At 40.6% G+C, this 26717-nt stretch overlaps 1 protein-coding gene across 1 annotated transcript; it reads left to right on the top strand.

Annotated features, from left to right (window-relative positions):
• Window positions 1-8460: 8460 nt before the first annotated feature.
• LOC149271185 (protein TASOR-like) lies at window positions 8461-25845 on the top strand (the record flags this gene model as incomplete). Its single annotated transcript, XM_089507562.1, is given in 24 exon segments — window positions 8461-8747; window positions 10196-10322; window positions 10706-10798; window positions 12757-12829; window positions 13259-13350; window positions 13911-14072; window positions 14845-14966; window positions 15159-15190; window positions 15344-15449; window positions 15795-15898; window positions 16162-16265; window positions 16615-16687; window positions 17012-17086; window positions 17388-18068; window positions 18977-19332; window positions 19759-19879; window positions 21233-22134; window positions 22538-22660; window positions 22842-23001; window positions 23257-23362; window positions 23454-23632; window positions 23711-23869; window positions 24569-24936; window positions 25802-25845. Coding segments are annotated over 24 exon segments (4649 nt in total), but the record flags the coding sequence as incomplete, so codon positions are not given.
• Window positions 25846-26717: the final 872 nt, after the last annotated feature.

Raw genomic sequence — 26717 nt, 5'->3', positions numbered from 1 at the left:
TATTTTACTTGTTCATTTTTTATTTATAGTTTACAATATGATTAGTTTGTGGTTTATTCAGCTTCAAAGTCTGTTAAATGAATGTGTTTAAAATGGACAGTGTCGGGAATGGTTGGACAAAAGGTAAAAGAGAGGGTATTGTATGTTTGGCCACGGAAGCCTATATTATTTATATATATATATATATATATATATATATATATATATATAATAAAGGCATTGATGCTGTGGAAGCTAAAATAAATCACATGCAACTCTTCATTCTTTGTGTTGTTTTTATGCTTTCCTGGTGGATTGCACTCAAAGGGCCTCTTCTAGAATTCATATGAAAGTCAACAAATTAAATATTGGTATTGCTCTCCAACTGTGTACTCCCCCTAGGTACACAATCATACCAAAATGAACACAAAGTGTCTTCACAACACCATAGTGGTCTTGGTCGATAAAAAAAAATTGTCAGTGTTTTCCTGTAGGAACACGTTACTGTTAATGAACCCTTAAGCACACTCAGCTCATATACAGGCAAGGCCTCCTGAGATCGAGTTCAAGTCCTAGCGTGTTAGGAAAGTGCCTGAAAACTATGAATCAATCAACCTGTGAGATGCGAGCTGATGGATGAGAATTTTTTGGGACAAAGTCTTGGGTGAAGACCACAGGATTATGTTTGCAACGTGTTCCATAGATTGTTTATCTCTTTTCTGATGGTGTTTTATTTGCTTATGTGAATTGGACTTTATAACAAAACCGTTCTGTCTTGGCAATCCTTTCCGCGGTTATTGTTCTAAAACATCCATTTCTCAATGGTCCGTACCAATGTTTCACCAAGTTCATTAATTTCCCTCCTCCATAGAGAGACAGAGGAAGAAATACCGTCCCACTCCAGCAATGCCTTGTTTCTCCGTGATGCTCTTCTGGTCTGAGCATCTAAATACTGTTAGATGACAAGTATTGTCTGCAGTTAAACTGGACTTCTGGCCCCTGTTGTCTGGTGTTCAGCCCATAACCATTGACAAAGCCGACACCAATCGCATATAAGCCTTACAAAATAAAAACCGATTGCAGGTATAATGCAGTCATCGCATCAGACGATGTTAAGTGGTTTTCATTACGGGAAAAAGCCTTAATCACCCGACATAAAATATATTACTATAATGTAATATATATACTGACCGGTCACTTTTTTAGGTACACCTTGCTAGTACCGGGTTGGACCCCTTTTTGCCTTCATTCTTCATGACATACTTTCTTCAAGGTGCTGGAAACATTCCTCATTGATTTTGGTCCGTGTGGACATGATGGCATCACACGGTTGCTGCACATCCATGATGCTAATCTCCCGTCCACCATCTAGTGACTGTGGAGGCTGTTGGGAGTTCAATGAACTCATTGTCATGTTCAAGAAACCAGTTTGAGATGATTTGATTAGCTATTTGTGTTAACAAGCAAGTGAACAGGTTTACCTAATAAAGTGGCCAATGAGTGCATGTGTGTGTTTTTATATATATATATATATATATATATATAATACATACACTGATAAAAAAATGTTTAGAACAGAATGCTGCACCCCAAAACAAAGTGTTCTGGTTTTCTTAAAACATCTTTACACAGCAATATATTTTGGCTTTAGTTTTCATTTCCTAGGGCTGCCATGCTATTGTTTATTTTGGCATAGACCTGGACAACCCTTGTCGGGACGTTGGCAGTACTTGAATTGTAAGCCTGGACTGACTCATGTACTTTGTAATGGCCATTTGTTATCTCTGGGCTTGCCGAATATAGAAATTATTTTGGCTGGAGGATTGGCTTTTACCAGCGCAGATGAGGTTACATACTGAAGATGAAGTAGAACAGTTTATAATGATCAGCAAAGTGGATAAAAGTTGGCATCACCATATAAACAAGAGATAGAAAAGGTAAGAACACTGAAACCTAAACAGAACGTTCTGGACAATTACCGAACACGAGAAGTTGAGGCACGGACAAAGTTCATCAAGGTATTAAGAACATCTAATATGCATATCGGTTTCTGGACAGATTTGTGTAACGCATGTAAAGAAGTTATATTGTTACAAACGTAAACAGATTTTCTGTGGCTGGTGTATGAAACAATGAGGATTAGAAGTTCTGATGCCTATTGCTTTTCTAAGAAAATGCTAAAGTAAAGTTGCACGGAAAAAGTGCAAGTTATGTGTGTGAGTCCCTTGGGTGAAGCATTTAGAGAGCGGGATAGGCCGATGCTCCAACTCCTATTTTTTGCAAAAGACTGGATGTCTGCAGGATCCAGTCCAGGATTTGTATCAGGTAGAGTACCGGACTGGACCTGTGAGCTGTTTTAGGGAGGCTTCCAGAGCCCGGCTAAACTGGGTCTAGGGAGGGTCAGTGAATAATTGGGCTGGTCAGTCTAGGCCAGCAACATCTAGCCAATGACGGTTCTAATCGGGAGATTTATTTTATGATTTTGTTTTGAGCACCTGTAAATAAAACACAGAGTTTACCTGAAATGCAATGTTCCTGAGCCTCATTGGACTAGAAGACATAAGTGCTTAATATCCCTGAATGTGGCTTTATTGGCCCTCAGCTACAACATTCTGTCACAATATATATATATATATATATATATATATATATATATATATATATATATATATATATATATATATATATATATATATATATATATATATATATATATATATACACACACTATATAATAGTAATGCTAGTGTGGCTGGTTCATCCCTAACAGCGGCACTTTTACCTATTGTGCAACTCTAGCCTCTGTAAGTTGAATTGATATGTTATATACTACTTTTTAATGTATTTTTTACTCATTGTACAGCACTGCAAAATATGATGGCACTATATAAAATAATAAATAACCTCATCTGTTCTCTCCAACAGAAATTAGTTTACAGTGACGGGATTTCTGTTTAAAACCAGCATGATTTACATTACTTCATATCTCTTTTGGGGCAGGTGAGTATAAATGTGTAAAAGTGCCTGGCTTTCGGACTCCTATAACGTATATGGTGGACTGGCCGACTTTCCGCAATTGGTGTGAACGTTATAACATGTGGCATTAAATAAATTGCTTTATGCCTTTTTGTTACAATCGCAGAAACCTCACCCCATGTCTGATTTTTTGCTGCCACCTGCTGGAACCATTGCTTTACACACTTGGCAACCGTCAACCTTCCTTTTTTTGATTGTTCACTCTCTGTTTGAAGGGGTTGCTGGGTGGGATATATCCTGCGCCCCCCCCTTTTTTTTTACTAGTAGATGGTCTCCTGGACAGCCGTGTTATTTGTGCTCAGCCATGTGAGTGTGAAATGTCTTTTTTGGCAGTTGTGCTTACATGATATTATCATATACAAAACCTCAAGCAGTTTTGCACAACATTAACTGAACTAGTGCTGGAAACCACAGTAATATTTTATCAGTACAGACAAGAGGCACAGCATAAACAGCAATATAACACTTATCTTAATCTCTTCATATTGTTTAATACTGCAAAAGAGCAGTAATAGCTTATTAGTACTATAAATGCCCACCGCAAGATAACAGAAACCCAAACCGGCACGATTATTTTCCATTAGAAAGTGGACAGCTTTATCTATTTGGTAAATTCATACTATATTATTCCTTAGATAATCTGTAGGTATCCTTATGCTTATTTTTTAATATAATTTTTTTTTTAAAAACCATTGCAACATCTTCACACTGTTTGCTGACACGGTCCCTGCTCTCCCCGAAGTTCTCCTAAGGACATGATGCAACACCAGGTAACCATAAAGCATCTTGCATCACTGAACGACATCCACCCAGCACCCTTACATCAGACGGGAGAGCCGTGGAGAATAGTAGAGATAATTGTCCGTAACCATGGGCACCAGCGATATATACCCATTTTAAATTTAAGGTGTATTTGCTCCAGTCCACATGTGTTCCAGCATGATTCGTAGCCACAATTACTATATAGCAGTAGAATACGGTTGTACCGAGGTGGAAGAAGGCACTTCAATACTGCTGACGCCGGAGACCGGTGCCCTGCAGAGAGGTGGGATATTTGTACCTTTTGGCACAATTCCACTATTTGCGGTATTCAAGTTACACCTAAGTGTCTGGAAAGGAAAGGACATCCATTTGCAGGAAGGGCAGCCTCTTGGAACGTGCATTTGTTTATAAGTAACCTTAAATGCCTGAGTTTAAGCTTGCAGGAAAACTACATTTCGATTCAAACCAAATAAAGTAAATATCAAATTAGAAAAGGGATGCTTTTCATTTTGCGGATATGGAGCATTTCATCCATCTCACATGCTGTAATCTCCCACAGACATCCAACAAAAAGGAGCACAGACACTGGGATGACTAAACGTACGGTCGTCTCTCTACAGCACTCACCATGACAAGCGTGTGCTCAACACCTTCAAACCAGAAAAGTTGGATTTCCTTGCATCCAAAGAAGGCTTGGCTGCGTGCTGCGTATATGCTGGTTAAAGGTTAAAGTTATTTTTTTACAGCTCCCCTTCTATTCCCTTTGTTGGATATTTGGTTAATAAAATTTAAAATTCTGAAACATTCTGAATTCAAATAACACGAGTATGAATGTGAAATCCAAAAATGCTGTTCTCAAAAGAAAAAACAAAATGAGAGAATCAAAAATTGAGAATCAACAAACTCTTTAAGGAAGTCTTCTTGCCCAGTGGCATTCTTTTCCAAATGCATGGTGCTGTAACATGTGCTATATTGCATGATCAATGAGACCCCATCTTTTTAGACTCCACTCTCCTTTGTATATTTCTAAAACCACCCAGGCTAACATGAAGTATTGAGCCACATTTAGATTCTGAAGCAGCAGCAGGATAATGCAAGAAAGCTGAGTTCAGCAAACATTTCGTTCTCCTCCATGTCTCAGAATCCATGAAACTTGTGAATGTTCGGGTCTTCGGGTCATGCTCCAGTTCCAGCCAAAAACAGCACCATCTTCTGCGCCACTTGGACATTTCCCTACCGACTTCCATCAAGATGTGCCTTGGTCACAACAGGATCGGCTCACAGTTATGTTAATCACACAATCCATATCCAAGCCGTTATCAACACACCTGTAATCTCCAGCAGGGGAGGTGCTTGAACGTTATTAAATACAATTATTGGTGCACGGCGAGAAAGCGTCCAGGTCACTATCTTGTTTTAATCAGATCTGACACATATCACTGGCTACATTTATTAAGATGATTTTGTCAATTTTAGATTCCAACTTTTTTTTCTAGATTCCTTTTTTCTTCATCAAGCTTTCAAAGATCCACCAGCCTGGACAAAAATATTTCTTCCTGTCGGATTGAAACACATTGTCTTCTGTTTTCGTAGGCAGGTTTCTCTTCTCTACTTACACCTTGGAAACACCATGCTTTGTAAACAGTTACTAGACTGTATTCCTTACGTGTTCCAAGATGACCACGGTCTCACCAGTCAGCATTCCAAATACATAAACTGTTTCAGTTCCGTAAATATTTCCATTTATTTAAGATCCTACCTATAAATGATCATATGTGTAAGTCTGCATTGCTTGTCCATTCTAGATATCTGACTTGAGCAGGTGATAAAGGATTTACATGTTTTCTTTAATAGTTAAATGTCTGAATATTTTTGGTTGATGAGTCATGGCTGTCTGTTAAATGTAAAGTAGGCTGCCATTTTTAGGTGGGGGATGGGAATCTGGCAGGTTACACGCTGCTCATTGTAACCCCCGGTAACTGATGTCACAAGGATTTGGCAGACTTTTTCACCTGAGCTGCGTAATAATCTGAACAGGTCTCAGCCTCACTAGGACCCAGCGTCAATGCCTCTTGGTAAATAAAGCTACGTTTGTATATTGGGTTATTATATCCTGCTGCTGTTATCCTCGGTCAGATACATTTCCTCCCTCCAGCTCACAATGGTTTGACACCAGAGGACAATCCATGTCTATGGCAGAAATTTGCATTGCCGCCATCATCGAAAGGTTGAGCCACTTTCCTTCATTTTTTAAGAGCAGCAAGTCTCATGTGTAGCACAGTTCATCGAAAATCCGTTTGTGGTTCTTCACAGAAACATAAGACACACAGCCACAAGTTTTTCAAATGTTTTAATTACTTTTTTAAATAAAAAAAAATTCATTTAAAAGTTGCGCGCCTGTATTTGCTCCTCAAGCTTACATCATTTTATCACGTTTGAGTATGCCTGCTACAGCCTGTCTGCTAGAGCTCCGGCAGAGAACCCAGGTACGGCCTAACAAGCCAAAGCTTCACAGGTACGCAGCCCCCTATGGAACACGAGTACGCTGCTTATATAGTATGAACACTACACTTCACAGCGCTTTCGCCCAATAGTTCGAACTTTTTAGTGCTGCTATACTTTATACTATTCTTTGCCATACAATGTCCACTTGAAGTTGATACTGCTATCACCTAACTATGCATGCTTTAAAGTAGGTACTAACACTCCATTATTGCACCACCATGGGGCACGTTGTTCATTCATTGCATTAAACGGGTTCATGATGGTTTTTGATCAGGTATATTAATATGGCACAAAACCATAAAAACAGTTATGGCTTCTGATTGCCTTGTTAAGGTTTACCAAACTGAACCATGAGCAGCATCTTGATTATGGCTTGAAGATGTAAGTCTAAAAAGCCTCATCGACTATTCTTCAGGTTTGTTACCTCATACTTTCTAAGCATCCAAAATCTATTGCCCGAGACCAGATCTTCTGCCTGACGCTCTTACCTGTAAGAGGTGCTCATCTCTTCTACAGCCATTTAAGATGTTTCTTCCGCCTTGAACAACTCGTACAGTCTGGGCACTTCAGTAGCGGCAGCCCCAGAGGAATCACCTAAGTATAGCATCGCCTCAGACTTTAGGGGTAATCTGACCTCCAAATAATATATTTTCTAATTTATCGGTCCCCTTTCTAGACCTCTTCTACCTATCGTAAACCTATTTAGACTGACCTCTGGTACCAGAATAGACTCATCGCAAATTGAAAAAGAAACTATTTACATTCTTGTCAATGAAGAATAATAAAAATGATTAAAAGTAACCACGGTAATATTTTCAAGGTTACATGTCAGCGGGCTGCGCCATATTCTGTTTGAGAAAAGATCTACAAAATGTCTTATACTTAATTCTGGTTTCCACCGCCTATCACCTGGCTAAGAAGCCAGAAAAAATCATGTGTAACGTGGGGAAATGCACCATTTTGACGACTCTGACCAACATGGCTGCAGCATCGCATCCCCTTAACACCAGAGAACATCTAGGGATGATTTCTCCACATCTTCCCAACAAAGATTATTGCATATTAAATCTACTAATATTTAACTTTTCCATGTTGTTGGTAGCCTACGTGCTTTCATTTACGTGGGTTATCTGCAAGCACATATAACCTTCAAACCACTTTATCAACGGCCTCCATTTCAAATTGGATGCTCCAATAACATAAGCTGACCCAAGATGGACAAATTATCGCAAATAACCGGCACAAGACAGTCTATTCCACAAAGCAAGTAACATCAACACCACTGAGGGCAAACTGCTGCACCCCTCCCCCCCAAAACTATAGAAATCTATACCAAATCTGCCTCCTCGCAGTTACCTGACTAGTTCCCGGAGTCACAGCAGAATTTGACTGATATTGACGTAGAAAACTGCAAAACAAATAACATGGCTCTTGTCATGATGTTATTGTGATATTTGGTCAAATTACTTTATTTTTTACTGGAAATAACAGACTTTAAGGAAAAGATAAAATAAGGGTTTTCTTTCAACGACCTAAACAGATGGCAATGAAATTACATTTTTGCGTACATCATTCTTATTGAACGATTTTATTATTCTAAGATAATTTTTTGCGGATTTACCTCAGGGAAGCCATTCACCAGCAGCATACCTGGAAATACATAAAATATTATTAACAAATGGACACAGTGCATACCCCGACCTCCTCCCTGCAAATTATTCTGGACAGAGGATCCCCTTGCGATGTCTGGAGAGCTCTTGCCCCGTCTTACCACCGGTCAGCCACACACCAAAGACGTGAACACCGCGAACCGCACTGAGCTGCGGACACACTGCGACACAACATGGCGCTCGTCCCTGACAGGATTTCAGCACCAGCCGCCTATTGGCCACCACCCTCCAGCTCCGCCTCTGCAAGCTTCGGCTCCGCCCTCCGACTGCGTCACCGTTGGTCGCATTTAGAAATAAGAGTGAAGGCGGCGAAGAGGAAGCTGCGAGATGGCGCCGTGAGGGAAAGCTAGGGGGCATGTGGTGGCCTCACTGGGAGTAACGGACCATCAGAGCGCGGACGCAGTGTATCTCTACCCCTCACCGGGGTACGCACTGTACACGCCCCCGCAGCGGATACTTGATACACACACGGGATCCTCGCGTGATCTGGGTGCTCGGTTGTGAGAAGATGTCGAGCGGCTGCCCTGATAAAGCTCACGCCGACACAATGAAGGATGAGAAACCAGTCATGGAGGACAGCGTGGGAGGCGGCGTGCAAGGCTCGGCTGCGCAAAATGGCGGCGGCCTTCCCCAGGCTGAGGAGGCGCCGGGGACAGAGAGAAGTGACTTCCCGCGCATGGGTTGCGCCGGCAACGAGAGCAACGCGGGGACCCGACCCCAAGAGGAAGCTCCTCGGAAACGATTTCAGATCCCGAGAAAAAGCAGAGATAAGAGAGGTCAATAGAGAAAACTAACGCTTCGGGCACTGAAGTGGCCCCTGGGTGGGTCAGGTAGTGGTACGAGCTAGTGAACAGAGTTATCCTGTAAGCAGGATGTGTGCACCCTCTTCGGGACAGCACCTTGTGTATCGCTGTTTAAAGAATCCGCGCAGTGAGCTCACACGCTCTGAGGAGTTCAAGACCACGCCCCCGCAGAACCCTGTGTTCTGTGTAAGCATAGTCTTTTAAAAGATTAGGCTGCTGCCTCAACCCTCAAGGTTGGGTGTGTAACCATAGGAGGCATTAAGACCACCTTTTAAGAACAGAAGGCATGATTTTTTTTCACATTTAATACAGCAGATGTCAAAAATGGGCTGCAGTGCTTACCCAATAGAGCCTGGTTTACAAATGCACTATGGGAAGCATGTGATAAGTGTGATGCTCAAGCATATCTTTTAAAATGGAATTCAGAATTTTTTTCTTTAGCTCTAGAGGTATAGTTTGGAGCCCAATATTAATATTCAATCAAGATCTAGTTATTGCTACTTGGAAAAATACCTGGCTTTTGTCCAAAGTGAAATAAGATTATATTGTACTGGAAGCTTCTGACTCTATGGTTACATAGAAAATTGTTCCTATTTAGAGTATTCTTTTAGTAATTATTAGCTAGCCTTTTTAGAACGTGTAATTAGGGTCTCATATCTCATCCCCAGAAGAGTTACAGGTTTTCTAATTTTACGTGATTAAGAACCCTTAATGTGGTGAAATGAATACTTTGGGATTCAATAAGTGTTATTATTGGTGAAACAGAGATGTTCCATGTTAGCGAGAAACCCTTAAAATGCCTGTTGGGAATAGCTTGGGTTCCAGGGAATATCCAGTTTGCAAAACCTGCCTTCTGTTTGGATTTTTATTATTATGCCAACATATGCTCAATTTCAGAGTTTTTTTCACAATCGTGATGTCTTTTTTCCACTAGAGCTAATTTTTAGAGCCGTTGACCTGGCATTTTTATGTATTTTCAGTTACGTGTGCAATATAGTCTCCTCCCACGAGGTCCTGAAATCGAGTCAGTGCTTCGGTTCTGCATGCGTATGGGAAGTAATGATTTAATTCAGCGAACAGGTATCAGATAATATTAAGACGGTCCAGTAGTGAATCGTAGTTGATGGAGAAATAATGACATTCAACGCTGGCCATGGATGAAGATGTAATCATGGGAGGAAGTGTATTACTCTGTCTATTATTGGACGCGCATCTATGTTTTTATGTACGGCGGAGGTAAAATAAACTCTTTCAATATGCGTTTCGCTTTGTCAATTTCATTGCGTGGACCTGAGTTTCTTAACCAGGGATGCCAGGAAAGTACTTTTAAGGGTCACGTTTCGTTTAGCTTGGTGCGTGATCTGTTCAGAAATGGTACTTTGCCAGTAACACTATTTTTATTATTTTTTTTTTTTCCCTCGTTTTAGCTCAACTAATTAGTTCTGACTCTCGGGAGTTTGAAGAGATTTTGAAAATTCTTCACTCGGCATACTTGGATGCAAACTCCAAGGCAAATTTCACTTACAAATGTGCCCGACTGGTTCATAATGAATTCTTGGAGAAAGAGGTTAGTGAACATGGTGCAGCAATCGCTTACAATCACTTCTGGACATCGGTCAGGGATCTGAATCTTATCCTTAGTCTCTCGCTACTTCAACCCAACGGTATCCTCGCTACTATCCTACTTTTTATATGATGTTGAGCTGTAAACAGGAACCATTTGCATGTAGAATCAACCGGTTAAAGTCTAAAGGAAATCTAGGATGAATGTAGTTCTGGTAAAATTAGCTTATTGGAAACTTTATAACGAGTGAGATGTACGTGGGGAAATGAAGTTAAAAGTATCGTATTTCTATTTTAAGAAAATGCAACCAACAAGGAAAATTGCAACCAATTGATACTTAAACTCCTTTTGTCTTTCTCCCCATCCCGCCTGCCCACGTTCTCTAGTTTACTGAGAAACGAAGGGAGTTGAAAATTGAAGGCCGTCTAGATAAAGAGCTTGCCGAGTCTTATGCGTTTCTTTTGGTTAATCAAGAGCAGGTAAGGAGAGACCGGAGTATTTTAATTAAAAGTTTACTTTGCAGCAATCTTGAGTTTTTTTGTGTCTGGGTTTTTTAAATTTTTGGGATTACAACTCATTTTCTCTATTAATCCAAAAAATTTGCTCCAAATAGTGTGTGCGCTGGCCTTTTTTTTTTTTTGATGAAGAGCGGTTTATTATCCTTGGGTTAATCAGAAGTCCTCGGCGGCTTTTCCAGGACAAGCATGCTATGTTTTGATAAGTTTTCCTGGCGCAAAGTCTATAGATTGAGAGGACTGCCTAAAAACTTTGTAGTGTGTACCGGCAGAAGATGTTTGAGAACGTGCTCGAGTTGGCTTTCACATGAATGCATTTTTTTCTGCTAGTAGATACACTAAATCTCTTGCCTATAATTCTCCCATATTGCACATGGTTGCATATCGGGATACTGAAATTGAAAGTGTCAAGACTAAGCCCTACGAATCGCACCCTTGTAGTACTCTTCTAAGAGTTGCATACATTTCCAGGCACCCCTGCCTACGATCATCTTTTTCCTTTTAAGAGGTCTTTGCTTTGGGGGGGGGGGGAAGCAATAGCTGCAGCAAAAGTAGCCAGCGGCTAAATTAGAAGTCTTGGTTACGTTGGCAATTTCTTTAAAGTGTGACTGTTACACAAAGCATAAGGAAGTCCAAGTGTAGAATTTGCCAATGTAATGAGCACCCAATGCATGACTCTCCGCTTGTGTGGGGAGTGGAGAACACGGACCTGTATGTATAAAGTCTCTCCCTCCACCTCCACCCAGCTCCTAGATAAGGAAACTAATGAGCGAGGTACCCCCAGCCCTGGAAATGACAATATTCCACATGGTACTGTCTCCCAACCAACTGGCTAAACATGCCAAAAAAATCCAGTAACGTGCTAACATTTCTCGTAAAAACAGCGTAACACCCAGTGTTACATTTTGTGCTAAACCCCATTCTGTTCTGGTGCAAGTCAAACACATTTTATGCTCGGATAAATATACCGTTTAAAATAGGAGGCAATGCCTATAGTTTATTCTTGGACCAAGAAACTTAACGGTCAATGTGAAACGCACCGGCGTGACTGCTGCTGTGTAGGAATGGACTGCATGTGGGGAATTCCATAGAGATGATAGATAGATATATATCTATCTATCTATCGATCTGTATTTCGCATAACGTGTACCTTATGTTGAAATAAATCCTACGCTGGTGAGATGTTAGGCTGGCGCTTGGGAGCCGCATCGTGCACGCACAATAAGCACAACTGAAAGCAAAACATTCAGCCATGAACGGTCCTCATCGGGCAAAATTATTTTGCAAGATGGAGACCGACTCCTGCTGAGGTTCAGAAGGAAGCAGCTGGTCTTCATGTTGAGACGCGTCTTCCACGCGTGAGAAAACTATACCATACCCTGCCGCCTTCTTCCTTTCGTAGAGGTGTTAGGAGGTATAATGGCCCCATTTGCCCCATCTTTCAGTTTGCAGAAGTATTTGGGAAGATCTTACAGCTGTGCTGTCCGTGGGAAAATAATTCCTCCTACAAATTAGCATCAGAATGTCTGCCTGAAGATATTCTGCTGGTATATAAAGTTAGCTGCCAACTGGCCCTGGGTGTTCTAACCCCCACATGCCGGCAGCAGATGGATCTTGTCTTTCTTGTCCCTCGCTGATCCTTTCTGACTAAACCTGTGACTCCACATCCTTACTCGGTGTCACTGCGGCATCAGGAGGCAGTAGAGGATTTTTGGTGGGGAATTTAGCGTCCCGTTTTAAAATTGGACATTGAAAAGGGTGATGAGGATTCAAGAAATTTGCCCCCGGGACTGTAAAGCTCTTAATTCTGCTGCTGACAAGAATATAACGGGTTTTAAAGATTAAACGTGTCAGGGTATCGGAGTGGTTTATGTCGGGGAGGCCTTATTTTCACTTACTGGTATATTTGTGATTGATTCTAGGTGCACAGTATGTCAGAAAGAGGACTACATGTGGGGCATTCTAGACTGACTACCCTTGGGAAGCCGTCCATGGGTAAGGAGAAGACTTCATGGTTGGGTTTCCTGGGTCAGGAATGGCCGTTGGATACATTGTTTTATATCTTAGGGGTTCTCTAATATTTCCTGTGATCATAAACGGCCCTGACAGATCTTACCATCCATAGAATTTTAAAGACAACATGGAGACGTCCTCCAAGGCTAATGGAAAAGATTTCATGTTGGGAGCAAAAAGAAGCCTTTTCATAGTCTGGGCAGTTATAGAAAGACATTCTGAATTATATTAGTTTACCTTCAGCATAGATAATGAATGCCTTTGGGTTTTATAATAAATATCCCAACTTTCAGAAATCTAAGGTGCGAGGACTTTTGTTAGTCTGCATACGATACGTGTGTTTAGTTTTCTAAAATGCTGTCTGGTTTAATGATTTCTTCTGTTGATTGATCAATATATTCTTTCCCACAGGGGTGTATCTCTCAAAGTTTGCTGATCTATTACAGCCCAATCCCTTAGAGGCAGGGCTGGCTGGCAATATATTCATATTTAAAGTAATCAAGGTAAATAGCTTGAACGGAGTTGTGTGAAGAGCCTGTAAATTATTTTCAGTGTAAATAAGTACTTTTCTTGTTTGTTGTGTATTTTTCTGGCTCTCTTTTTATCTTTATGAGCAGTCAGAATAGCGATGTCTGTCTGTCTGTCTGTAGAAAATCATTTCTATATAAAACCCTTCTCGCTGTAAGCAAAGGAACCTGATTCAAAAGTGAAGCTCTACGGCACCCGTTGTCATGGAGGATGTTGAAGAAACACGGATGTGCATTTTTATTTTTAGATGTTTAGGCTAATTGAAGGAACAGATGTTGCAGTGAAAGGAGCTGCTTAGGGTCCTTAGTCATTAGAGGATTGGGCCTGTCTGAAGGTCGTCTGTAATGTCCAAGGGGCAAATAACACCAGTGGTTTGTAGCAGCGCTGGCCTCTGTGCTTTATCCAGAAATTCACTCTGAGTACTCTCTGAGTACTCACTCTTGTTGCCTTAGTACATTTTTTGTAGTGTAGGTGTACGTTGTGCTTTCAGTCGGTATTCCCCACTTAATTTTTTGTTTCCAATGTTGCATAATAGGGAAAGATTAAATACATTTACGACAACGTGCGGAATAATCAGATGGACTCCCATGGTGGGTCTTGGGCCTCGGATCCGGCCCCTAAGCATGAATGCCATGTCTTAAAGAACATGAACACGGTGAATTCGTTGCTGAGTTACAGAGCGTTTGAACGTACTCAGGTACTTGTACACGTATTCTCCATCTCAATGCAAACATCATTTCAATCACCTGCAAGCTAAACGCTTATTCATAGACTTGACTCGCTGTTATAAGTATGCGGCATCTCAATCCATACACTTTTATCATAAAACGTTTTGGTTACCTGGATAGCCAACACGTACCATGGTAGACTTTGCTTCTGTATCTTAAAAACGGGCGTCTCATTCAATTCTTTGTAGTTAATTATCTTGTGTTTGTCATGAATAAAAAAAGTGACAAAAGCCAAACACTTCTGGTGGGTCGTTGGCTATATGCCGTCACAGATTCACCTTTCATGAGCTAGAACTGTTCCTGTCCTGCCTCGAAGAGATCTAAAAAGATCACAATTGTAGGCATTCTCCTAAGCTTGTACTTTAGTCATATGCTTTGCTAAAACAGCAGACATATGCATATAATCCTGCCTGTCTCATTCTTACACTTAATTATATTATATTTTACATGCACCCGCTAACAGCGTTCTGGTATATAAAATAACTAAAACCCGGAGCAGGCATCCCGTTTTCAGGTTCTGTATATTACAGGGTCAAAACATGGCTTTATTAAAGTACAAGTTTAACATCCTTTAAACAGATAACCCCTTTTTAAATGGAATTATTACAAATTCGATGCTGAAGCCAGCAAGATAAAACTAACCATATTTTATCTTTGTATATAGAAATATAACTTTAGGGGTTACCGGGTTCTATAAAGGCTGAATCTGTAGTATTCTGAGTTTCTTTCTCCTGTCTGTAGTATTACTTCTATGAATACGCCGTCGACGAGATCCGTAGCAGACCGAGGCACGTTTGCCCGCATGCAGTTGTGTCCTTTGGTTATCAGGAAGACATGATGCACAGACAGCCGTCCGTCTCGGGGTAAGTAAATAATTGAGAAACGTTTGTTCTATTGGCTGGGTGTTTCGTGTCCTAAACATGTTTGGAGTACGTGATGATTGCAGCATTTGGAAAGTTAATATTGTAGTCGGTACTGTGCGTTATAACACACCAATTGACCGAAAGACTTTTTGTTGGAGCAGAAAAACTATTTGCTTTTCTTTATTTTCCTAGAACTGTAAACTTCAACGCTGACAGGAGCAATGGTACGTACTACTTTCTCAAACGCGTATTCCGCTTCGCACCTTTTCATGAAATATTTGTTATTTCAGTTTATCGAGACTCATTGTAAGTGCTGGCTGTTTTCTACTGGATAACTTATACGACATTTACTGGAACTAATGTTAGAATTTCTTCAGACAGGAGCATCTTTACATTATGGAGAGGACAGCTTCTTAGTAAAGGGAAACTATTGTGCTATGCATCTTTTAAATCCATGAACGGCCCCTTCTTCCCATACAGATTGTGAGTATGTTTGATTTCTCAGGTATTTCTTGCAAGCTGTAGTGTTTAGCACAGAACTAATAAATGCTGGAAGACGTTGTAGCCAGTTTATTGTTGCTATAGATGTTGAACCCTCGTTGCCGAACCAGCATTGAACAAGCCGGTCCGATGCCCTTTTGAAATCTTAATGATTCTTCCATTCCGCGAACATGTTGCCTCCAATTATTAACATTTTCCGCAGATGAGCGGTATGTCTGTTTGCCCACCTAAAGCAAATCTCATTTGGCTAGTGCGGATTAAAAAAAAAAGTGTTTCCGGAGTATTAAACAAATCCATTCTTTTAACTTTTTTTTCCTTATATCTAAGACCTGAGAAGCTGGACCTGGAAATTCTTGTGCGACTTGACCAGATAAAAAAGAAAATTCCATCAATTTTGTTCTGTAAAGAAACTCACAACAAGCCAAAGGAAGGTGCGTAATTTCTTGTAGTAGTCCCTGAAGTATTTGGAGATGGCAAGTAAACCAGAACTAAGCGTTGGTTCACAGCCTTATTTAGCTGTATTTTAATCTTCAACACATGCAGTGTGCGTGCAAAGCATTCGGATATGATGGTGTTTTGTGTCGCTTGCCAAGTGAAATAGATGCGGCAAAACACCGCTTGTATGTAAGGCATATGCAGCTACTTCACTTAAATGCTTTCTTTTTCATTATAATTACATGTTGCGCTTTAACAGTCATGGTTGGTGGAATATTCAGTCGTCTCTATGAAGTTTGTGACAAAACACGGACTGGAAACCACTTGCAGAGTTTGCTGCAGAAACTCGATAGGGAAAAACTGGTGAGTCCCCTTTCTTTAAACTGATTGCGTTTGATCGCGCTAATTGTACGTGGAGAACCATCGGCAGCTTATTTGTTTTTCCCTCAGTGCAGCATGTTGTGTGTCTAGAATATTAATACCCCTAGTGTTTTATTATCGGTTATTTATGTGTATATATATATATAGCCCCAACAATTTAAACAGCTATTTCAGCGCTATAGATTAGGTAAAGAGGGCCCTGCAAGGTTATTTACGCAGATACAGGGTAGTCAGAATGTCTGTCTGTTTAAAAAGCTCCGGCCGTAAACATGTGGTTTATCTTATCAAATATTTCACTTATTTCAACATCTTATGTTTTGATTTTAAACAGGCATTGGTTAAACCCTTGGCAGACAAAGGATTTTTATTTCTGTATTTCCCATCACAAATGACATCATCGTATAGTAGGTATTTTTTTTTAAAATTTTAATTAACTAAAAAGGGATTATAAAAAATACTATATGCCAGCCATCTGTTTTCTAGCGGTGGATTATATCTCTGAGACAGCAGAATAACTGCCCTTCTAAAAGTAACAACTTTGTTTCTCTGCAATACACATCGTACGAAAGAACGTGTGGACCTCAGACATCCTAAAAATGTAGTACTGGTTTAAGCATGACCTCATCACACCTTAAATATTTAATTCTAGGGCATTCTAGTACGGCTTTACTATCCCTCCGTCACTCCTGCATTTGAAAATGTTGCTGAAACACATGCTCTCGTTGTAGGTTCCCAGAGCGGCAAATCCCGCGCCCTTCATGCGCTGTTTATTTACCCCGAGTCGCGGGAAACCCTGACACCCGGTGAGTGCGCTTCGTGGTTCTTTCGTCTTGCTAGTTGTCATCCTGAAATAATACATTTATTTTATACCTTCCGTGCGCTCCTGATTCAGAATGATTCGCGCTGTCTAAGGGAGGCCTGTGAAGCCTTTGCAGCGGGTTTTGTGTTCTGTAAATACTCTCTTATTCTGTAGTGGACAAATGTCTGCGTCGCTTCAGGTTCTAAGAGATTAGTTACCATTGCTTGTGTCATTTATTGATTTATTTTTACCTTAAGTACATTTAATAATTGCGTTCATTGTCTTTTTTTTTTTTTCCCCACCAGCTTCACACTTTTCGAAGGGTTCAACCGTCACAGCAGACAACAATATAATCATGCCAGACCTAACAACCTTTGTGTCCGCTATGCGCATGGCTCTCCACAAGAGCCAGGGAGATACCTCTGCCGAGTTAAACATGGTAGTTGAAAAACACATTCGTATATATCTTAAAAGAAAGGCAGAGGGATCTTATAAATACAAAGAGTATGTCCCAAAGCCATACGACTCTCGCCTGGATTACAAAAAAAGTCTTTATCTGGCTCCCAGAGATAAAAGCCGCATTGAGGATGATTTACGTAAATATATGTTAGGACCTGAGGCGTATGTGCTGACGGTGGATAAAGCACAAGAGTTAAGTAGGGAACATTCAAGGTTCCAGCAGTTTAGTCCGGTGTCTGACTACGAGCCTATAGAGGAAGACCACGAAGGCCCAAAGCCGCTTAGCCGAAAAGGTTCTGCACTGGCGTCCCCTGCTGAAAGTGGCCCTCAAAGAGTAGGTGATCACTCGGATCAGTATGATTTGGACAAGATAACGGGTCTAATTAACTTAATTCAGAGTAGGAAACAGAATGCGTATAGCAATCCTGAAGCAGCTGAGGTTTCAGTGAGTGGGCTCAAAAGAAAACTTGAAAGTGGAGAGGAGAACGAGTGGAAACACCAAAAAACTGAGGACGTTCATCAAAACTGTAAGTGGAGTTAGTTTTCCATTTTCTTTTATATTGGCTTCCTACATTGGTTAGAAGGATTAGTTTCTTGTATTAACCCATGGCTGATAATTAAGGATCTTTATTTTGCTGTTGATGCACTTAATAATATGGGTGCATTTCATGAACTAATATTTCAAGAGGAAGTTCCATTAAAAACAACTCTCCTTGGGCTTAAAATCTATTGCTGGATACAGTAATTACCCCCCAGCCCTGGATACAGTAATTTCGGTTGGTGACAAAAACCTGTGTTTTTTTTACATTTTGTGCCAATAGTTTCCCTTGATCTGGAGCCGCCATTGTTGTCAGTCATCTGATATTTTGGGTGACTTTCCCGGTTCAAACACCACACTGAACTGATGCTTTATGGTAACGCTAATGAAGTCCGTTCCTCCATGGACTTTCATTAGTCTGACTGTGCTAAAGACCGAGCCATTCTATTGTTCCCCACAGGCAGTATAAGGAGTCGGGGTGTTTGTCTAGTAGATTAGAGCTAAAATAACTAAGCGAGAACTCATAAGAAAGGCTAATATGCAGCTGCCTGAAAACATATTATAAGCAGAAACTACAACTGGTTTAAACCAGCATAATAAAAAAAAATATATATATATTATATATATTTCATCTGATATTAGGAATAAAAAATGTAGGGTGATTTTTCTGGCTATTGGATAATATGCTGCATATCTAAATACATATTACCCTATGAGATGTTTCCTTTGAGACAATGTTTCTAGACCACGGTAGGAGTCTACTACAAACTTTTATACAGAAATGTGAATAAATAGTATTTATTTGTTAATATAAACCATTCATGTATATCCTCCAAGGTGAAACATCTGAAAATACACATTCAATGTCCTCTTTTATCTCTGCGCTTGGCGGACAAGACACGGACCTGCGCCAGGAGAATCCTGAATCCCCGATTGATGACTCAACAGACTGTGTTAAAGCGCTACTGTCTTGCCTGGCGGACACTTATTTTAACTCTTCACTAACCGACAGTCTAAACAAAGTGTTTGATGGAGAAAGTGAAAATAAAAACCATGAGAATTTTCAGAACAGTGAATACGTTCCCTCCACGCATGACACGGACAGAGACATCGCAAGGCGTCACGAAAACAAATTCTATGGAGAATGCGGACCACAAAGCCTCGAGCCTCGAGAAAGTAGCCCAGCCGTTTTGACATCGCCTACAAATGACACCTTTCAGCCTGGGGAAGAAATGATCATTGAAGAAAGTGCGGTAAGAAGAAACAACTCTTTATACGGTCAGAGACCATTTGCCTTTCCATGTGAAAGGGTTCACGTTCTGCCACCCCAGCTCTGTAGGCCCGAGGAACACGAAGTCCGTATGGTTGGTGACGGCTTCCCGTTACAATGAGATAGGGGGGATCTTAGTCTGATAATGTGGCTTTACTGGATTTGTTGGGAGAAGTGGCATTTGCTGACACGATGGGGATTCTTTGTTGGTTAAGGTGACGTCCCTTGGTGACATTGAGTGCCCTCAATCTGTCTAAAGTATGTTACATGAGGTTTGGTTACCCTCGTGTAACAAATGTTTTAATGATTTCCCCTTGATGGCCTTGAGAGGAAGATAGGGGCTAAATCACTAATGAATTGATTCATCCTTACTTCTATTAGTTGCCTGTTTTTTCTGTCTGTGTTTTAGGAGCCACCTTCTGAAAGCCTCAGTCCTTGCCCCAGTACTCCAACTGAATGCCTCTACCGCCAGAGCTCTGCTGCGAGTAACACGGAGTCTGGAATGCACTGGAAACTTATTCCGATCACAGGTAGGATACGATGGCAAACACGAAACATTAAACAAATGCAATGCTTTGTGTGCGTTTACCTTGTATGAAAGGTCACAATGCAAGACGTTCGCTTTTTAGCTGAGATGAGTTTACTCTGTTGTGCTTTATCTGGTCGTTGACCTCCTTAAATTGATCATCCGACTGGGAGAAAAAAATAAGGCATTCAGTTTGGTTTTGGATGCATTGTGTTTTTTTTTTTTTTGTTTGTTTTTATTATTTTATTTTTTTTTGACCACTCATTACCTGTTTTCACTAAAATGTGCAATCTCAAACATTCTCTGGAGTGATGAATCGCACTCCGCTACTTGGAAGTCGAATCTGTGTGTGCGGATCACACGGAGATCACTACCTACCAGAATTATAGCGCCGCCTGTAAAGATTGATGGAGGGGTAATAATGGCCTGGGGCTTTGTGGCCCGGTTTGGGGAGGGCATGATTGCGTTCCTGCGCACAAAGCAAGGTCCCTGAAGACCCCAGTGAACACCATCAGGACGAACAGGAACTCTGATTACAAGCCAGGTCTTCTGATCCAACCTCTTTCTATGGGAAACAGCAGCTCAGTGTGGTGTTTGAGCCAGGAAAACTCACCCAAAATATCACAAATTCCACATCAGAATAAGACCTAATAACTGGTACATTAGGAAAAATCGGCAATTAAGGATTCTGTGCCAAAACACACGCGACTCCTTCAGTGCCTTGCAGCGCTGGGTTTCCAGGACCGATGCTGGTATTATAGGGAGGAAATCTTTGAAACATCTTGGATCTGCTTATTAATTAACGCTAAACGTCCAACATTTATCTTTTAGCTTCAAGGCTGTGGTGTTATCACTTCCGGGAAGGCTTGGAATGGCGCGTCTAACATCCTTTTCCACGTGTTTTAGTTTTTCAGCTCTTCGTTTCATCTGTTTTATGGAAGTTTTTTCTTGAACAGCTTGCTTGTGTGTATTAAATACACTGTGAATTATTTTTCTGTTAACGTCTTTGACTAAGTGGAAGCGTCTGTGAGACTCCTCAGGCTGCGAGTCCTCCATACTAGTATCGTCTGGCTAGCAGCCTTTGGGCTTTCGCTTGGTGGGTTAGTGGTACTTAAGAAGATATAGGTATCCCTCAGATGTTTCATCGTGTTTTCACGGAATCTTTTCATTTTATTCATGTAGCGCCAGCAGATTTCATTGTGGTGCAAATAACCTCTTTAGTGAATAGCCATTTGATATGTATCCACAGCAAAATACTCTACATAAGCTAAACATACAATACCATAAACCACTCTGTGGTATAACCACATGGAGCTTCTCATGCTGACCGCTGTCCATGCTTTATTCTTTGCTGCAGGCCTGGCCATCTCAGAAGAACAGATTGTGTCCCCGGGAGGTGCTCCCCCCGGAGATCCGAGGGCGCTGCACAGGAGGAGGCAGAGAAGTGCCAGCTCCTCGTCGCTTCAGGACAACAGGAAAGAAAGGAGCAAGACACTAAGACTCAAAGGCAATTACAGGGAGCACTCCGCAACGCCGCCAAAGAGGGAGCAGCACTTCAAAGCGAAGCACAAAGACAATGGTCTAATTGAGAATGCGGTAATGGACGCCTACAGAACTTTCTCTGAGAGCCTTCACAAGGTTTTAAAACAGAAAGACGTGGAGTATACCGGCCAAGCACCAGCGCCCCTGCTCTCATCCGACGAGCGCGTCGCCAGACTTTCCGACTGGCTGACCGAGCAGGCGTCCAACATCTCTGTGGACGCGTATGTAGAAGATCTACGCGAAAAGTTAGACAGTGTAGTTGCTTCCTGTAGTAACCCGAGAGAGCGAGTGCATTGTAACGTAGACACTGAAATCAAAACGGAGCCAGAGGTTTCAGAACACCTACGAGAAAACGCTGAATGTGGTCAACCTCAACCCGGAACAGATGCTTCTCAGAATGCACATCACTTTTATCGAGCCGAAAGGGAAGATATTAAGCCATTCTCCAAAGACACTGAGCACGACCTTGCTGTAGGACATGCCCTGGACAAGGATAGTGCTCCAGTCCATGACATCCAAGCGGACGCTCGCGAAAAGCCCATATCGAGCGTCCCGGAACAACTGTCTGCTTCGCAAACGGCCCTCGTGGACGTGATCAGCCAAATGCACCCCGAGGTGTTCAACAACTTGGTAAAGATATTCACGCACGTGAACAAAAATGTCATCAAATTTTACATTCACGCAGAGGAAGAAAATGCAGTTTGTGAGGAAATAAGGGTACGTTTCTTCTTTGTATTTAATATATTTTTTGGGTGTACGCTAAAGTACGAAAATCCTTTTTTTCATGCTTATTTTAAGTTTGACTTCAAGTATATAATGTGTGTGAATGCAGCGTGGCACGGGCTCTACAGCGGAAGTTGCTCTGAGACGAGGGTTTAATTACATAAAACAAAAAAACCTGTGAAATGTAAAAATCTCAATCCGTTTATTTCACCTTTTTATTAAGCTTGTAAAAAGTAAGGTATAGCCTTATAGGGTGTTCAGACCGTACATTTATAGTTTTCATGGGAATGTGAATTCAAATGAAAGATGGAAACTTAAATCAGGGTGACCCAAATGCATAAAGTTAAAGAAAAGGCTCATTATAGAGCATTAACTGCATTTTTGCTTCTATTTTTAGGACTATCTTCTGCAACTTGGCAATGCGCAATGCCATCCGGACACGTTTCTGTCGTGCAGCGTGTCCTCAGATAAACTATTAATAATTATTCAGAATGAAGACATCGCTCACTTCATTCATAAGGTAAGAGACAATGTGAATCGGGGGCCTGATGTGTTTCATAATGAGCAAATCTGAAAAAAGTAGCTTTGTACAATAAAAATGGCATCGATTTGGTTAATCTGTCTCTTAGCCAGCGTTCTTTGAGTGATTCATGCGACGGCCACAGAACGTTTTAATGAACTGCGCCGTTTTTCGTTGACAGATACCGTCTTTAATAACGCTGAAGAAGCTGCCGTGTGTGAGTTTTGCTGGCATCGACTCGCTGGATGATTTGAAAAACTACACTTACAACGAACTGTTTGTCTCCGGGGGGTTTGTCGTGTCTGATGAAACGGTGCTAAATCCTGAAACCATGACAGTTGGTAAGAATTTACCAGTCTAAAATATTACTTATTTTCTATATGTAATATGGCAAATTTAAAAATTAGCCCTTTTTTTCTATTAAAATAGCCATATCATTATTCATTCTAGTCTTCAAGCTGCGGAAATAGCAAAGCTTGTGATTGGTAAATTGTCGGCTTTCCTAAAGCGGCGAAATTTTAATATATTAATCAATGTGGCGGTTAAACTCGCTAAATAAAATCACAATAACCAAATGTTTCCTTTTTTCTCCACAGATGCACTGAAAAAATTCCTCGCGTTTCTGGAAGAAATAGCTATCGCTGCGAAGTGGCAGTGGAAGATTCATTGTAAATTTCAAAAGAAACTCAAGGAATTGGGAAGGTGAGGCGTCTTATTTTTTTTCTTCGTAACGTTGTCGTCGTCTTTTATTTTATACTTATTTAATTCTGCCTTTTTTTTCCGCCCCATGCAGATTAAATGCAAACGCACTGAATATTCTGACTCTCTTAAACACCTATCAAAAGAAACACTTGGTGGAGATTCTCTCGTATCATAATTGCGATTCAAAGACGAGACAAGCTCCGGAGCTGGACTGTTTAATCCGGCTGCAGGTCCAGAACATCCAGCAGCGACACGTTCTCTTTCTAACAGGTGAAAACCGTCAACGTGTCTGGTAAACGTGGACCGTGGCTATGCTCTGCTTCATCGTGTTCTCTTTCGTTTTGACAGAAAAGGATCCTTCCTTGTTCCCCAATTATTCCGACAACGGGATTGTGGTCACAAGAATGGAGGATTTTATGCGGAATTTTACGAGCCAAGTTGGTTTCTGTAGTTCAAATCCTGAGGAAAACTGCCTATCCCAGTTGGTGAGAGGAGAGACTCAGACAGGTATCCAAATCTGTATGAATTAATGGCCCCTTTTCTGTTTTCCAAGCAGCGAGCCATCTAGATCTTTCTGCGCTGGTTGACAGGTGACTTCTTTTTCTAACTTAATTGGATCTGCCGCTTTACAGCTCGATGACATAAACCTACTTAATGGTGTTACAGCTAAAATAATCAGTAAAAATGCGTAGAATTCCACCGCATGAAGGCACGGCATATGTTTAGGTTAGCCCCCAGAAAAAACTATTTAATAACCGAAATGCTGTGTCGGTGTCAGTCCACTCTAATATTGTGATTCACTAACCCCTTTATCTCTATTTGTTGTGAGTGAAAATTAAAGGGAAATGTTCAATCATAGAGAATATGAAATAAATTGAAATGTTTAGACTGTAGTGTCGTTTCCCTTTAATTTCTAATTGCATCAGCAGCTGGCTTGCTTTGTATTAAGTGCAGCGGTTTCCAGATATCTCTCCACTAACATCCAGGCTTTATCCTGCAACGAACCATTGGGAAGCAAGCTGGGACATCAATAGCAATGTTTTTGTTTTGTTTTTGTTTTTTTGCCAACTTTCACCCCAAAGGTCCCTCACGGCACCACAAATGATTGAAGATGCCAGCATGCTGATCTCGGAAAGTCTTCTGAGTGAGTAGGGTTTTTAACATTATAAATTCAGGGCGTTCTCTTTTTAATGTAGGCTCCTGGAGAAACCGATGTGAAGGAGGAAGAAGATATGTCTCTGGATTCGGAGGACGAGACACCGCAGATAGAAGTTTGCACAGATTCTCTCAAACTTGAACCTCACACCTTGGAGGGTACTAAGCAGCCAGACTTTATAGCGACATCTCAGCCCGAGGCTACAGGAAGCATAGCACAAAACCCAACTCCAAATCCCGACCCAACTGAGCTTCATCCGGTAACTCCGGTTTCCACCACGGGCTCCGCTGCCGCAGAAAACAGCACACCCGCCGCGGACGAAGTGTTGAGTGGTTTCCAGGAATATCCCAACACGCAGCTGGGCATTTCCCAACAGCTCAACCATTTCAACGTCCTCACTCATCAGACATTTCTTCCGGCAATGTACCCCATTTCTCGCGAACCAGACTCTGCCCGGAAATTATTTTCTAAATTCATACAGTCAAGTGCCAGAATCGGACCCCTCGCAAAACTCAGAATGGGAAAAACCATGGCATCTAAAATAGGGTTTGGGGTTTTTTTCAGTATATTTGGGGGGGAAAAGATATTTATATATGTATATAAAGACTTTTTCTAAGACTCTTCAGTTTCATACAAAGTGAATTATGCATTTTATTATACTTAGCAAGAAAAAGTCCTTTTTTCTTTGTTGCTCATTTTGAAATTATGGCATGTACCACTAAAAAACATCAACAAGCAAATAAATATTTTTTTTTTAAGTCCATTGTATTGAAAGGATTGTTTGCACTTTTTAATTTTTTTTATATATATGAACAGTATTTGTGGCTGTTATAATGCAGTTCTAAGTCAAATTTATTTTGAATGTTTTTGTAAACTCCCACAAGCCACACTTTATTTTATGGATACCTCAAAATATTTGTAAATATTTAAAAACATTGAAATTTTTGTAGTTTTTTTTTTTTTTTTAAATAGGTACAAAACGTTGTTTTAACAGCTATTTACACTGACCAAACCTTTAGACTATGGAAATGGTGCATTAATTCTATAATAAACTTATATGCACTTGGTTGTCTGGTATCATACCTATTTACTCAAAAGCATTGAGTTAAAAAAAATAAATATATATATATATATATATATATATATATATATATATATAATTTCTGTACACGGTCAGAAACGACAGCACGCACTTTAATGCATATGGTAGCTGAGCGGTCCCTTTACATTTTTATTTAATAGTCTCTGTTGTAAAATCTGCTGAATTTTGCTTCTTTGTCCAGCTGACGGCTCCTCCGTTTACCTACGATCGCATCATCTCCTGCATGTGAGTGCATGCTAGCTTTATTTTTTTAGTGAATTTACAAATTCTATTTTTCCAGATTTTGCTGCTGTAAATCCGCAGGTTTTTTTTGCCAATTTACAAGCCCTCGCGCTGGTGTCCCTAGCAACGTGTAGTGTTTGAAAGCGTATATAAAGGCTGTATTGGTCCAGTGTTGAATTCAGTTGGTATCAAGAGGATTTTGATAATATTCCTGCTATTTTATTGTGCAATGTGATCTGCTGAGACGTGGTCTCTTTAGGCAACAGTCCCAGATTATTAACCCATATTAAAGTACGTTGTTGGTATAGAACTGTCTTGAATGTGTAGTTACAGCTGAGCCGCTATCCACCCAAGAATTGTTTGCTCTGGGGACTGAACTGCTTACAAAAATTGCGTGGTTTTAATGTGGTTTTTTTTTTTTCTTCCCTTTGACTGGCTTTTTAAAGGATCACTTTGATCTAACAGCGGTTATTGGCCATTTGGACTGATCCACCGTTTAGTGGTCTGTACCTGGTGTTCCAAAGGGCAGATTTAAAGCCATGAGTAAAATGGATGTTATCCCCTAATTGCTTTTGGGGAGCTTTAATAGTAAATGGGGATAATGCAGGAACTTCCAAAGTATACTCAACTAAAACTAGTAGCTTTAGCATGTTTTTTTGCATTAATGGGAAAGAGCTATAAACACACAGGCGAGGGACAAACGTATTTAAAAAATATTTATTCATCAAAAAGCAACATTTAAATTCTATAAAATATACACACTGCTATAAGACACCCAATAAATACATCTTTCACAGCATCAACCACATGAAATTCACGACTTAACGCTGACGTAGTATTAAGTCACAAACAAACACAACATATAAAACCACAGT

Source organism: Sceloporus occidentalis, unplaced genomic scaffold, assembly GCF_023333645.1.
Source record: "Sceloporus occidentalis isolate IW3139 unplaced genomic scaffold, rSceOcc1.0.p SCAF_540, whole genome shotgun sequence".
NCBI classification, from domain to species: domain Eukaryota; kingdom Metazoa; phylum Chordata; class Lepidosauria; order Squamata; family Phrynosomatidae; genus Sceloporus; species Sceloporus occidentalis.
The sequence above is the reverse complement of the archived record's forward strand: the minus strand, read 5'-3'. Positions and strand labels throughout refer to the sequence as shown.